The following is a 15,685-nucleotide window of genomic DNA, read 5'->3' as shown; positions in this document are numbered from 1 at the left end:
CTCAGTGGCATTAAACACGTTCACATGGCTGTCAGCCACCACCACCATCATCTCCAGAACTTTCTCATCTCCCCAAACTGAAACTCTGTCCCCATGAAACACTCACTCCCCACCCCCCTCCCCAGCCCCTGGCACCCGCTGTTCTACTTTCTGTCTCTATGGATCTGACGACTCTAGGGACCCCCTATGAGTAAGATCATATGGCATTTGTCCCTTAGTGACTAGTGTCTTTCATTGAGCTAAATGTCCTCAGGTTTCACCCACATAGTAGCAAGTGTCAGAATTTCCTTCCTTTGTAAGGCTGACTCATATTCCACAGTATGAGTGGACCACATTTTGTTTATCCAGTTGTCAGACCATGGACCATTAAGTTGTTTGTTTGATTTTTTGTTTTCTTGGCGGCTGGCTGGTCCAGGGATCTGAACCCTTGACCTGGGTGTTATAACTCTGCACTCCAACCAACTGAGATAACCAGCCAGCCCTGTTTTTAATAAATATACGTGTATGTATATTTAAAAGCTACTCAAGTGAAACCAGTGGGACGGAGAAGTAACAAAGAAATCTGACCAGTTGTGATCAATTAGTCGTAAACCCCACTACACTCGGACCCACCTAAAAATACTTTCATAAATGCACTTCAACCTAATGTAGTTCCTTGTAACCGCCTCTATTTTTTAATGCATCTGCAAATGGTATTTTGAGAAGAGGTTCTCAGCTTCTCCAGGCTGACAAAGGGGTTCAGTCAAAGGCGTTCTGACCCTCCTGGGCCCCTTCCTCTTTAAAAGCAAATTTAAAATTATATTTTCCAAAGGGTCTGAAGGGTTTGCTCAGCTGGTTAGAGGTGGTGCTGACAACACCAAGGTTCAGGTTTCCATCCCTGTACTGGCCAGCTGCTAAAAAAATTTATGTTTTACCACTGGGTTGGTAGAAAGACATAGGTTTAATCCCATTCCCAGCTCCGCATTTTAAAAGAAGTAAAAACATTTTCATGGTCCCCTAAAAGTATGGTGGAGCCTGGGCACCTTGTCTAACTGTGCCCAGTGGATATGTCCACCCTGGGTCTAGGGCCCCCAGAGAGGTTAGGACCCCTGTGAATTTATTGTTTTAATTCATTATGTTTTAGTTGACACGTGTTCATTGCACTTGTTTCTGGGGCCCCCCTTGCATTTCCATGGTGCACACAACCCCTGTGACTTTCAGCACAGCCTCGGGATTCGTGTTTCCTGAAAAGCACTGATCACTCCCTGAAGTGACCTCATTTTAGAACCGTGGTGACTTTTTCATCCCACCTGTACCCTGCTGTGGTCACCTGCGCACAGTAGGTGCTCCAATGTTCTGGAAGCGGAATTTGCAGAGCGGAAGCAGAGGGCGTGGCTGCGGGGACACCTCGGGGACTTTCCCGCTGCGCCTGGGGCAGGGCCCCCGAAAGCGTGACCTCAGCTCCCTTCCTCCTCCCTTCCGACCGCGACACGGAAGGGGAGGCGCCACTGTCCCGCCTCCGCGCCCGGCCACCGCCGGCCACCGCGGCCAGGACGCCCGGCCCGAAGCCCCGGCCCCGAGGACTCGAGCGGCGTGGCCGGCAGCCCCGGTCGCTGGTAGGTGGGGAAGGGGCGAGGACCCTCCGGGAAGTGGGGGCGGGGCGGGGTGGCGCGGGCAGCCACCTGCCGGGGATCCGGGACCCCCCCTCGAGCTCCAGCTCCCCTCTCCGGTGGCCCCGATTCTGCCCCCGGATCCCTCCCCGACACCCCGGAACCTCCCCGCTAGGGTTCGAGGCCACCTGGCTTTCCCCTGGAGCTCCGGGGTCGTCCCTCCCCAGCGCCCCGGCTTCTTCTCCAGCACCCCGTCCCTGCTCCGCTCCCGGGATTCCTTCCCAGTCTGGGTCCCTCCCCAGTGTTTACCGTTTCTTCCCCCCCGTTTTTTCTCCGCCTCACCGGGCTCCCCAGATGGAGCGCGACCCCTCCCCAGCCCCTTCCCAGTCCTGAACTCCCACTTTTTCCAGGGGCTTTTGGACCCCCGCCCCATCCTCCTACCATGACCAGCTGAGATCCGGTTTCAGGGAGAGACCCTGGGGCAGGGGACTGGCCCCTGGCACCTCTCAGAGCCCAGATGGCCCCCGCCATGGCCATTGTCATGGGACCCCCATTTCTTTTCTCTCTCTGTGGCTGAAGGAGAGGATTTGGGTGGGCCAGGCATGCTGGAGGTCGTGGGTCTGGGTTCCAGCCTTTGGGGGTGGGGGGGTGGGGCAGTCTCCTGAATCTGCCTGGGCCTCAGTTTCCTTCATTGAATAGGCAACATTCATTCACTCTTCAACAAACACGTATAGAGCACCTGCTGTGTGCCTGGAGACACTGTTCAGTATGTTGGGCACACAGCAGAGACCAAGCTGGGAGGGTTGGAAATCCACAGCTTCCCCTTTGGCCTGGTTTAAGGATTCCCCAGATCCAGGCATAGGAAGGAGCCTGCACGTAGTAGGTAGGCAATGAGTAAGCACAGGGGCTCTGGAGCTGGGCTGCTTGGTTTAAATCCTGACCTCTTTACTTTCCACCTGTATGACCTGGGGCAAGTCACTTTACCTCTCTGTGCTTTCGTTTCTCATCTGTAAATGGGCAGTCAAGGTCATCCTAACTTATAGGGTTGTTGTCTGCATGGCACAGTGCCTGGCACATGATAGGTGCTCAATAAATACTTATAGAGTAAATGCCTCTTCTGTCTCTTACACGTTATGAGTTTACACATCACAGTCTGGCCACAGTTTACCTTCTACGTCTCCTTGTAACATCTGTTAATTAGCAGGAGTGAATTGTGCCCCGACTGTGAGCCAGTCCTGATGGAAGCAGGTAAGACTTTTTGTGGGGGGCAGCTGGCTGGTACAGGGATGCAAAGCTGTGCAAAGCTGTGACCTTAGTGTTATAAGGCTGTGCTCTAACCAACTGAGCTAACAGGCCAGTCCGAGGTAAAACTCATTGTCTGGTTGGGGAAATAGGATTCAGAAGCAGGAAACACTTATTGAGTGCTTACTGTGTTCCGGGCACTATTCTGTCCAGTCAATAAGTTTCTTTCTCTCTTTTTTTTTTTTTTTGGTGGCTGGCAGTACAGAGATCCGAACCCTTGAGCTTGGTGTTATAACACCAGAAGTATTTATTAAGCACTGACTGTGTGCCAGGCACTGGAGATACAGCCGTGAACAAGTCAGACCAATCAATAGCCCTGCCTTGGTGGGGCTCATTCCAGTAGGAAGTGATGGGTATTTAACAATACAAATAAGTAAAATCTACATTGTCAGGTGGTGAGAAGTCAAAAGGAGAAAAATAAGGCAGGGAGCATGTGGAAGTGGCTGCAATTTTAAAGAGGGTGGCCAAGGTTGACCTTGCTGGGGAGGTGGCATTTGAGCTAAGACCTGAAGGAGGCCAGGGAGACACCTGTTTGGGTATCTGGCGTAGGGTATTCCAGGCAGAGGGCACAACCTGTGCAAAGGCCCTGAAGCAGGACTGTTCCAGGGTGGCTAGAATGGAGAGGGAAGAGGTGACAGCGGGAGGTGACAGAGCCCACAGTGATTTGGTCAAATGAATCCTGCCTTAAACAACTCTTGATTTCTCTCTCCTGACCCCAAACCAGCTTCTCCCAGTCCTCTCCATCGCGGGCACTCAGGCCAAAACCCCAAGTGTCCCCCTGGCCTCTTTCTGCTCCCCTCCCATTGGACAATCAGCAAATCCTATTAAGCCTGTCTCCAAATTGTCTCTAAATCCAGCCACTTCTCTCCTTCGTTGTGACCACCAGTCCCAACATCTCCCACTGAGCCAGTGCAGCTGCCTCTGCCCTGGTCCCTCAACTCCCAACCTCAACCCCCACAGTCTGTCCTCCCTGCAGCAGCCAGGACAGTACAGCAGTCCTGTCCCTCCTCTGCCCATAGCCCTCCATGGCTCCCACCTTCACTGGGGGGAAACACCCAGGTCCTTACTGAGGTCCACAAGGTCTTGAATGACCTGCCCTGTCCCCCCCTGCCCTCCCCTCCCCCCTCTCTCCCCCTCCTCACTTTGCTTCAGCCACGCGGGCCTCCTCCTGATTCTCCAACACACCAGGCTTGGTCCTGCCCCAGGACCTTTGCACGTGCCGTGCCTCTGCCTGAAACTCTCCTCCCCCAGGTCTCCACCTGACTTGCTCCCTCACTTCCTTCAGGTCTCAGCTCAAATGTCACCTCCTCCTGAAGGCCTCCCATGACCACCCATCCTCCAAAGCTTCTTCTGCCATGCCTGTCTCCCGCAGAGTTCTTTTCATTTTCAGAAGTGACCATAGGTTATTTTCTCATTTACTGCTGGTCTCCCTGAACTACACCATGAGCTCTGTAAGGGCAGAGGATTTGCCCTTCTTGGTCCGCTGTAGCACCTAGAACAGTTCTGGGATGTAGTAGGTGCTCAGTAAATACCTGCTCGGTGCATGAGAGACGACAAGCATGGAGGGGGGACCGTATGAGAATAGGAGAGGAGGGAATCGAACGGGAAAGTTCCAGGTGTGGTTCAAAAACTTTTTAAATATTATAACACCGAGGTCAAGGGTTCAGATCCCTGTACTGGCCAGCTGCCAAAAAATAATAACAAATAAAAATAAATAAATTTAATTTAATTTAAAAAGAGGAAGAGAAAAAATAAATTCTGCCAATATTTATTCTTACGCTGTTATGACCATTCACCCTTGAAAAACACCATGTGGGTCCACGTACACATGGACTTTTTCAATGTATTTAAAAATGTTTAAATATCTTTGGGGGGGCCAGCCTGTGGTTCACTTGGGAGAGCGTGGTGCTGACAACAAGTCAAGGGTTAAGATCCCCTTACCGGTCATCTTTAAAAAAAAAAAAAAACTTTTTTTTTTTTTAAATGAATCATAATTAATTATACGTATGTTAGGGGAATGTTAAAATATTTTTAAAATGTATTTTTGCTTGCGATTTTCTTAATAACATTTTCTTTTCTTAGCTTACTTTATGGTAAGAATACGGGATATACTACATATACAATATATGTGTTGACTGTTTATGTTATCGGTAAGGCTTCTGATCAATAGTAGGTTATTAGTTAAGTTGTTGGAGAGTCCAAAGTTATCCATGAGGCTGGCTGGTTGGCTCAGTTGGTTAGAATGCTGTGTTGATACACCAAGGTCAAGGGTTCGGTTCCCATACCAGCCAAATGCAAAAAAAAAAGGTTATATGTGGATTTTCTACTGTGCTGGATTTGTGGCTGGATTGGGGGATAATTTGGAGACAGGCCTAATGGGATCTGCTGATTGTCCAATTGGAGGGGAGTGGGAGGTGGCCTGGGGGACACCTGGGGTTTTGGCCTGAGTGCCTGAGATCGAGAGGACTGGGAGTGGGAGGAGCTGGTTTGGGGTCAGGAGAGAGAAATCACGGCACCTATAACCTCCACGTTGTTTAAGGGTCAACTGAACATTATGTATGTAGAGCTCTTGCTCCATGCCGGGCACTGTGTTAAGCTCTTTAAGCTTATTTTCAGGGGCTGGCCGGATAGCTCAGTTGGTAAGAGCGTGGTCTTGTAACACCAAGGTCAAGGGTTTGGATCCCCTCATGCTGGCCAGCCACCAAATAAACAAACTTACTTTCACATCGAATCTTCATGGTAGACCCACATTCATCTCAAGTGCCACTTTCATGCGGGTGTCATCAACCAGGAAACTGAGGCTTAGACATAGACCACAAACTAATGCTCACGGAGCACTCGCTGTGGGACAGGCACTGCTCTGAGACTTCTGTATGAATCACCTCGTGGCTGGTCATCATACCCACTTTACAGATGAGGAGACTGAGCACTCAAGTGCCATCCGGCGTCACAGCCTGGAAGTGGCAGAGCTGAGATCTGAATCCTGAGGGCACACTTCTACCATTGTACTCTCTTACCCCAGAGATGACTCAGTTCTAATAAACGGCTGTGAACGGGGCAGCCGTTGGCCCTCAGATGGGGACAGCTGCCACTCTGCTCTTGCCGATCTGTGGGAATGTGGACCCAGCCTGGCCCGATTGTTGATTGTCCAAGAGAATCCAGAATGCCGGAGTTTTACACAAAATCTCCTTTGTTCAGTGTTGGCAACTAATTCGAAGTAATTTGATTCTCACAATTGCTGCAATTGGGCTGGTCCAGGAGTCCCAGAACCTTGTAGTTTCTCTTACCATTTTATAGATGTATAACCCACCCACACAAAAGGGCACCGATCCTAAGCGTCGAAATTGATGAATTTGCAGAGTGAACACAGCGTGAGGCCCCACTCATGCCCCATCTCAGGCACAAGTCTTCTCCATACTTTGTCAACTGTGCCCTTTTATCAGTTAAAAATTGGAGGGTACATGCCAACGTGGGTTTGATTTTTTCTTTGTAAGTTATATACACGGCTGTTCCCAGGAGCCATCGGGAGGTAGGAACAGTTGATCTGAGGATCATTGCTGTTGAGGGTGATATCAAACTGTATTTCAAGTAGTCACCTTGACAGTTTCAAAAAGTTTTGGCTGACTTGTGGTCCCACCTGAACGTAAGATCGTTGTCATTTTCATCCTGCTATGTGCTGAGCTCACATGAGAGACAGGAGAAGCTGTGTACTTTCTCTTTTCTTATTGCTTGCTTGTGCCTGCTTTATGGGGAACATTTTTCATCTTCTGCTTTTCTGTCAGAGTTCTCAGACCATGTGCCCATTTCCTGAGGGTTACTTTAATTAAAACTAGATAAGGCTGTTTCTTAGGCCTTAAAACTAGATCCACGTAAGCTGGAATCTGTGGCGACACACTATGGAGCCCACAAGCTCAGTGGGTTTGAGAGCCAGACAGCCTGGGTCTCAATTCAGCTGTACTCCTTATAAACTGCGTGATCCTCGGCTACTTACTTAACCTCTCTGTGCCTCCGTTTCCTTGTGTCAAAAAGAGCAATAACCCCAACATTACTGGATTGTTGTGGAAATGTCTAAATTTGCATTGTCCAACAGAAATGTGGGGGCCGGCTGGTTAGCTCAGTTAGTTAGAGCACAGCCTTCTAATACCAAGGTCATGGATTTGGATCCCTGTACCGGCCAGCCGCCCAAACAAACAAACAGAAATATAACATGAGACACCTAACATACTTTAAAATTTCCTAGCAAGCCACATTAACAAAAGAAAAATGAAATGGATGAAATTAATTCTAATAATACATTTTATTTAACCCAATATATCCAATATGTAATCAATATAAAACATTATTAATGAGGCATCTTATGTACCTTGTTTCATACTAATTCTTCGAAATCTGGTTTGTGTTTTGCCGGATCTCAATTCGGAGACTAAATTTTCAACAAAGTGAAATGAAGTTCTACTAAAACAACAAAGCCATGTTGAGTGGGGAAAGAAAATTCATTTACACGGCTTCTGCTTTTATATTTAAATTTCGATTAATTAAAAACTGGATAAAATTCAAAATTCAGTTTCTGTTCAGTAGCTACATGCATGTAGCTGGGAGCTCCCATATTGGACAAGATGTCCCATAATTATCACAGAAAGTTCTTTTGGCCAGGCTGGTCTAGACAGTGAACGTCTGCCAGTATATTACTTTGCTAGTGCTGCCATAACCAAGTACCACAGACTGGGCAGCTTAAACAGCAGAGATTTATTCTTGTAGTTCTGGAGGCTGGAAGTTCCCAAGGCGGGAATTAGGACTTGAGCATAGGAATTTGGACGTAGGTGAGGAGGACACAATTCAACCCATTACAGTCAGTTGTGCCCTATAGTAATTGTAAGGCATTTGGTCTTAGGGTTACAAACACTGGCACCAAACAGCTGTTCTGTTAGTCGCTATGTGATCTTGGTCGTTTGCCCTTCTCTGGGAGGGAAAAAAATCTTGTGCCTGTCTTATAACCCAGGTGTTGGCAAACTTTTTCTGTAAAGGGCCAGATAGTGAATATTTTGCACACGGTCTCTGTTGCAGCTACCCAGCTCTGCGGCTGTAGTGGGAAAGCAGCCACAGACAATATGTAAATGAGTGAGCATGGCTGTGTGCCAATAAAACTTTATTTACAAAAATAGTTGGCGGGCCGTATTTTGTGGCCCCTGTCATAGGCAGTTGTGCATGGGGTGATCAGGGCAGGCTTAACCAAAAACCTGAAGGAGAGTAGGGGGTGAGCCATGGGGATACCTGGTAATGGGACAGAGGGAACAGCCAACTCAAAAATCCTGAGGCAGGATTGTGCTTGGTGAATTTGAAGAAGAGCAGGTAAGACAGGATGGCATACAGTCGGTGCTCAATTAAGAGATTACGTGCATGTGTGTGTATATGTATACACATATATAACCACTGAATTGCCATCTATAACATATATAAGACGTATTTATATGAGGTGTCTTCCAAAAGGTCAAGAAAGGATTCACCTTATCTTTTAAATCTGTTTTCCATATACTTTTCAAACTACCCTCGTGTAATTAACGTACCCACTAGACTGTCAGCTCCAAGAGGGAAGAGTCTACTCCTGTTTTTTCTTCTCTGTGTCCCTGGAATATTCAACGGTGCCCAACACATGGCAGTTACTAAAGAACTACTTAAATGAATGAATGAAGGCTGTGTATGTATCCCTTCCTCTCTCACACACACTTTATTTATTTATTATGCAACAAATATGTTTAGAGTTTTCACTCCATAGATTGCACACTGACCCACAAGCTTATGATTTTTTTTTTAAAGCTCACAAGGTCTCTTAAAAATATTTGAGTTGATTGCCAACTTGGCAAAAGTCAGCAGATCCCTGAAAATCTGGATCTCTGGCTACTCTCAGAAAATGAGATGTGTTTCCTCATAGCAACAATTGGCTTGAGATGAGTCATAGCAGTCATGTTTAGACAGATCCACGGTGACTCGTTTTTCAGGTCTTACTTCCCTTGGGGTAAAAGTTTAAGTCCAGCCACATGGGCCTCCTGCTGTTCCTCCAACATACCAGGTTCAGTCCTGCCTCAGAGCCTTTGCACAGGCTGTGCCCTCTGCCTGGAACACTCTTTTCCAGCATCTCTCCTCCGCCCTGGTCCCCAGGCTCCCACCCAAGCCCCACACAGTCTGTCATCCCTGCAGGAGTCAGAGGGCGCCTGTGAGCACCTGAATCAGGTCCTGTCCCTCCTCTGCCCACAGCCCTCTATAGCTCCCACTTTCCTTGGGGTAAAAGCCCAAGTCCTCCCTGTAGCCACGAGGCCCTGCATGACCTGCTTTGTCCCCCTCCCTGCCATCCCCTCCCCCCTCTCTCCCCCTCGCTGACTCTGCTCCAGCCACATGGGCCTCCTCGCTGTTCCTGCAACACGCCAGGCTCGGTCCTGCCCCAGGACCTTTGCACGGGCTGTTCTCTCTGCTTGGAACGCTCTTCCCTCAGATGTCCCCTAGGATCCCTTCTTATCATTTTCAGGTCTTGTTGAAATGCCTCTCCTCATGGAGGCCTTCTTGGACCATGTCATCTAAAACTACAAACACCCACCCCTGATACTAGGTATTCTTGACTGCTCCCCCAGCCCCGCTTCTCTGCTTTATGTTTCTCTCTGGCATCGATCACCAGCGGGCACACTGTGAATTTTCCTCATTTCTTTGTCGATTGTCTGTCTCCCCCACAAGAAAGTCAGCTCTGCCTTTTCTGTCTCTCCTTTTCCCCCCTCCCTGTCAGCATTTCAACACGTCAGGCCACTTCCATTTTTTGAAACAGCCAGACAGATGCTCGCCTCCTTCCCTCCTTTCCCCGGTGACCCCCTCTGTCTGTCCTTTCTCCTTTGGCCCACTCTGGGGCAGTCACGTCTCCCTCGTGCCTCTGCTCCCCGACGCCAGCTCACTCCGACGCCTTCTCTGTCCTGCGCCCTGACCTTCCTGGATCCAGCGAGCTTGGCTTTGGGGCTCCAGTGGACCTGGTCAAAATGAATTTTTTAAAAAATCCTGAATCATTTGTACAACGAGGTCTGTGATTTTTCACAGAGAGTGCTGACCAGTGCGTCGACTCGGTTTAGACTAGCACTACTCAGCCTCAGCACTAGCGACTTGGGGCTGGGTCATCCTCTGTGGTGGGGCGTCCTGAGCACTGCAGGTGCTGAGCAGCGTCCCTGCCTCCACCCACTCTGTGCCAGGAGCACCCCCCAGTCGTGACAACCACAAACGTCTCCAGACATGGCCCAGTGTCCCTACTAGGGTAGAATTGTCCCCGGTTGAGAACCACTGGTCTAAACAATCAGGTCTCATCATGGGTACTAGGGTGGGACAGGTAGTAGGTCTCATCCTAGCCAGGCTGAGGGACCGACGAAGGGTTCTCGGCCCCCCAGAATGGACCTAATGCTCTGTGTTTCCCCAAGTCGGACTCAGTGTCAGAAGTGTCTTTTCTATGTGCCCTTGGGAAAGGCCTCTCTCTGGGCCTCAGTTTTCTCATCCACAACTTTTGAGTACCAGCCTCGTTCATTCATTCATTCATTCATTCATTCATCCAGCCCGTCTTTGTTTAGTACCTGCTCTGTGGCTCAACTACCCCATAGCACCCAAAAGAAGCTCAGCTGTCACTGTTTGATGCTTACGGTCTGACAGGGAGGCAGAGAGTAAATGCAAAATAGTTAACATGCAAGAAAAGTTCACCCAGTGACAATTCTATTGAGAAGAGGGTGACATGGAGAGACAGACTAGGATTGGGAACTGGGTGGGTGTGGAAGCCTCCTGAGGCTGTGTCATTGTGCTCGAGACTTGAATAATGAGATTCAGGTCACCCAGGGGAAGGTCTGGGGAAAGGGCACTCCACACAGAGGGAATAGCACATGCAAAGTGCCTGAGCTGGAAGCTGCTTGACACTTTTTGGGAAATGGAGAGAAGGAGAAATAGCTTCCATGTGGCTTGGCAGCCCAGTTTAGGCATAGAGCTGGGGCTCGGTAATGGTCTGCTCACCATGATGGTAATAACATTGGCTGCATCAGTCAGCTACTGCTGCGTAACAATCACCCCAGGACTTTGTGGCTGAAAACAGCAAACATGTATCGCCCAGTTTCTGTGGATTGGGAATTTAGGAGCTGCTTTGTCACTGGGGGGTTCTGGCTCAGGTCCCTCCTGAGGTCACAGTCAAGCTGTCAGCTGGGCTGCTTCATCTGAAGACTCGACCGGGCCTGGAAGAGCTGCTTCCCTGGTGGCTCCCTTGCATGGCTGTTGGCAGGAGGCTTCAGCACCTCACCGCATGGGCTGCTCACCACATGGCTTAGCCCTGACAGAGTGATAGAGAGAGCCACCAAGAGGAAGCCACAGTGTCTTTTGTAACCCAATGTCACAAGTGACACCTTATCCCTTGCCAAATTCTATCAATCACATAGGCCAACTCTGGTATGGTGTTGGCTGGATGACCCAAGACCGTGAGTACCAGAATGTCGGGTCCTTGGGGGCCATCTAGGAGGCTGACTACCTCCCTAGTGAGCATGTATTCAGCACCTACTGGTTTCTAGTCATCAAACTCAGAATTTTCCATGTGTTAATGGAACTCAATTCCCTGAAACAAGCTCTTAAGTGTTTGACATCATTATCCCCCTAGGCCGTGTATCCTAGTGGTTAGGGACACAGACTCTGAAGCCCAACTGCCTGAGTTCCAATCCCAACTCAGTCACTCACTAGCTGTGTGACCTTGGGCAAGTGACTTCACCTCTCTGTGGCTCCCTTTCTTCACCTATAAATGGAGAAAATAGTAGTATCTACCTCTTGGGTAACCCCAGGTAAGTGTCAGCTGCTATTATTTTGCATAGGGGAAAATAGAGGTTGGGGGGAGGTGACACGTTGCCCAAGGTCACCTCCATAGGTCATGGTGGCATCTGAAGGAAAGTAGGCAGTGGGAGAGGGGATCTGGCTGCCTTCCTTTCCTGGTGGTAATCGCATGTCCCTCTCCTGTTTCCTGCAGATCTGCTCTGGTAGCTCCCACGGAACCTGGTACAGTGAATGGGTAGGGGACACCGGGCGTGCACAAGGCGGGCTGTGCAGAACATGCCTCCACTACCCCAAGCTTCTCCCACTGCCCGAGGCCGCACCCTCCCATGCCCATGGCCAGCCCGGGCCCGTCACTCCCTGGTGCCTTCGACATTCTAGGCGCGGCGGGCCAGGACAAGCTCTTGTATCTGAAGCACAAACTGAAGACTGTGCGCCTGGGCTGCCAGGGGGCAGACCTCCTGCACGCCATGGTGCTCCTGAAGCTGGGCCAGGAGACCGAGGCCAGGATCTCTCTGGAGGCTCTGAAGGCAGATGCAGTGGCTCGGCTGGTGGCCCGCCAGTGGGCTGGCGTCGATAGCACCGAGGCCCCGGAGGAGCCCCTGGACGTGTCCTGGGCTGTTGCCCGGTTGTACCATCTGCTGGCCGAGGAGAAGTTGTGTCCAGCCTCCATGCGGGATGTGGCCTACCAGGCGGCCCTCTGTGCCCTCAGCTCCAGGGACGACCACCAGCTGGGGGAACTCCAGGATGAAGCCCGGGACCGGTGTGGGTGGGACATCATTGGGGACCCGGGGGTCTTCAGGCCCCTCCACTCCAATCTGGACTGCTTTCCTCCGTCCTCAGCTTCGCCCTCCGGTACCCGGAGCCTTCCACGCCCTATCGACAACCTGTCGGGCTGGAGCCATGGGCACTCCCTGCGATCCACCGGCAGCCCAGCCTCCCTGGCCAGCAACTTGGAGATCAGCCAGTCCCCCACCATGGCCCTCAGTCTCCACCCCCGCTCCCATGGACCCAGCAAGCTCTGTGATGAGCCCCTCACCAGCCAGGTGCCTGGGCCTGTCCCTCCAGGCCGCCAGGAGCCCGAGGAGATGAGCTGGCCCCCCTCGGTGGATCTTGCCAGCTCCCCGGAGCCACCAAACAGCTCAGCCCTGGTGCTCCCTGATGTGGCCCCAGGTCCGACCCCGGCTGGCCTCCCAGACTCTCCCACAGCACCAGAAACCAGCACCCACTACTCGGTGGAGTGCACCGAGGTGTGCGCAGCCCCCAAGTCTCTCCCCTCGCCCATTCTGCAGCCCATCGGAAACCACTGTTCTGTCAAAGACCCCACGCCGCCACCTCAACTTTCTGTAGAAGACACCACGTCCCAGCATTCCAAGCCACACCCGCCAATGCCCTCCGAGGGTCCCAGAACGTCTCCCCTTCCTCCATCCCCATCGTCCCCTTATTCATCTCACCCAGCCTCCTCATCTTCGTGCCTGTCCTCCCCTGATGTGACATCGTCGGAACAGAAATTCTATAACTTTGTGGTTCTCCACGCCAGGGCGGACGAGCACATTGCCCTGCGTGTCCGGGAGAGGCTGGAGGAGCTGGGCGTGCCCGACGGGGCCACCTTCTGCGAGGACTTCCAGGTGCCCGGGCGCGGCCAGCTGCACTGCCTGCAGGATGCCATCGAGCACTCAGCCTTCACCATTCTGCTGCTCACCTGTAACTTTGACTGTCGCCTTAGCCGGCACCAGACGAGCCACACGCTGATGAACAGCCTCACGCGGCACGGCTGGCATGACTGTGTAATCCCCTTCCTGCCCCTGGAGAGCTCCCTGGCCCAGCTCGGCTCTGACGTGGCCAGCCTGCTCGGGGGCCTCGTGTGGCTGGATGAACGCTCCCCGATCTTCGCCAGGAAGGTGGCCAACACATTCAAGCCTCAGAAGCTCCGGGCCCGCAAGGCCACCTGGAGAAAGGAACAGGATGCCCGGACCCTGCGGGAGCGGAGTGAGCATCTGCACGCAGAGCAGCAGCAGGCGGCAGCTGTGAGCACTGCTTACTCCGCTTACCTCCAGAGCTACTTGTCCTGGCAGGCGCAGATGGAGAGCCTCCAGATGGCCTTTGGGAACCACATGTCATTTGGGACTCAGGTGCCTTCCGGGGCTCAGGTCCCTTTTGGAGGTCAGGTGCCCCTGGGAGTCCCCCCATCCTTTCCGACCTGGCCAGGCTGCCCTCAGCCGCAGCTCCTGCATCCATGGCAGACTGGGATCCCTCCACCGGCCTTCCCACGGCCCCCAGCCTCCCCACAGCCCCCGGCCTTCCCCACCGCCTCACTGGAGCCCCCTCAGGGCCCTGGGCTACAACCTCTCATTATCCACCATGCTCAGATGGTGCAGCTGGGGATAAACAACCACATGTGGAACCAGAGAGGGGCCCAGGCACCCGAGGACAAGACACAGGAATGGCCGAGTGACCAGGCCTGACTGCCTGTGGGACACACCTGGACCCTGGCATGGGCTTTGGGCAGGACCTTGGAGACCCCCATCTGTCCCCCACCTGGTGGGCAGTGAAAAATGGGGTCATGTGCCATTTTCAGTACATTGCCCAGGAGACCCTTATTTCTCAGGAAATAGAGTGAAACAGACCCCGATGGGCTTCCCGGCGACCAGAACTGGATATAATGTTTACAATTCAATCTCTTTATCTCTGGGTGGGGCGTCTTGGTGGCGGGGGATATTGGTATGGTCTTTTAATTATAATAAATATTTATTGAATGCTTCTCCAGCGCTATTGTCCTCCAGGACCCCTCTGCCCAGCTATTTCTTAGGAAACACGTGGCTGCTATTCCCGGAAAAGGGAAGGGGAAGGGAGAAGCCCCCGCCTCCTCTGGGCTGGCAGGGGCCGGAAGTTGCACACATCTGCTCTCACCCCATTGGTCAGAATGTAGTCACATGGCCTCCCCTCTGCCTCAAGGGAAGCTGGGAACTGTAGTCTTTTGGGAGGCCACGTGCCTTGCTGAAAGCCTTGGTTCTAATGCCTGGGAAGGTGGAGAAGACACTGGGGTACATTTAGCAGTTTCTGCTGCAGCCCTTTATTTTAAGAGGTGTCTGCTTTGATACTGCCACCAAGGGTAGGCTGAGATCCAGCTGTGTGACCTTGGGTAAGTGCCTTCACCTCTCTGAACCTTTGCTTTCTGATCTGAGAAGTGGGTTTGTGGATGCCAGTTGTTTCAAGGTAGTTAGCAGATCATGTCAGCAATAAGACATAAACACCAGGTACACTGTACACCAGGTACAGTGCTCATTAAGTGTGCATGCCCCACATGGGTGGGCTTAATTTTTTTCAGGGTGACAGATCTTTTGAGAACAAGAATAGTTAACATTTGTGTAGTGCTTAACATGTATCGATTCTTGAGGCTTTAAATTCACAAACACATTTTAATCCTGAAAACGGACCCCTCAAGGGAGAAGCTTCTATTATGGGCCCATTTTACAGATGGGAACACCGAGATCCAAAGAAGTGAATTCTGGCCCCTAAAGCCACTCAGATTGGAAGTGGGAAGATTCCAATGGAAGAAGCCAAACTTCCAAGGGAGGGAATGAAGGAGGGCCCCAGAAGGGCGAAATTGGACTCAGTGATCCAGGAACCCTCACGCCCAGCAGCCTGATTTGAACATTGAGTTTGCTTGAGTTTTCCTCCACTGCTGGGTCATGCTGAAGGGCAGGCCTGGTCTGAGTCATGTGCTACTTGCTATATTCAGTCGCTGACTCAGACTTTGTCAGAGCTCTGGCAATGGTGATCTTGAAGTGAAACCTGGAGAATGACCTTCTGAGATTAGATTCCCGAGTGAGGCGGGGTGGTTTTTGTCCACTGAGACGAGCCAGCTGCCAACACCTGGACTGTTACAGTGAACTAGCCATCTGTTCATATGGCCAACATTCAGTGAGAACCTACTTTGTGCCGGGGATTGTCCCAGACACTGGGATGCGGGGAGG

The 15,685-nt window shown here is 51.5% G+C and overlaps 1 protein-coding gene across 1 annotated transcript; it reads left to right on the top strand.

Moving 5' to 3' along the window:
- The first annotated feature begins 1,474 nt into the window (after window positions 1–1,474).
- Window positions 1,475–14,470, top strand: TICAM1 (TIR domain containing adaptor molecule 1). Its single transcript, XM_063111192.1, has 2 exons — window positions 1,475–1,595; window positions 11,905–14,470. Exon 2 carries the CDS (start codon window positions 12,038–12,040, stop codon window positions 14,171–14,173), a length of 2,136 nt encoding a protein of 711 aa, XP_062967262.1. The 5' UTR covers window positions 1,475–1,595; window positions 11,905–12,037; the 3' UTR covers window positions 14,174–14,470.
- Window positions 14,471–15,685: the final 1,215 nt, after the last annotated feature.

Source organism: Cynocephalus volans, chromosome 10 (assembly GCF_027409185.1).
Source record: "Cynocephalus volans isolate mCynVol1 chromosome 10, mCynVol1.pri, whole genome shotgun sequence".
NCBI lineage: Eukaryota > Metazoa > Chordata > Mammalia > Dermoptera > Cynocephalidae > Cynocephalus > Cynocephalus volans.
This window is presented reverse-complemented; position numbering and strand designations above follow the sequence as displayed.

Excerpts from the sequence above, each read along its gene's own strand:
- TICAM1 (XM_063111192.1), top strand. The coding sequence starts at position 12,038 with ATGCCCATGGCCAGCCCGGGCCCGTCACTCCCTGGTGCCTTCGACATT.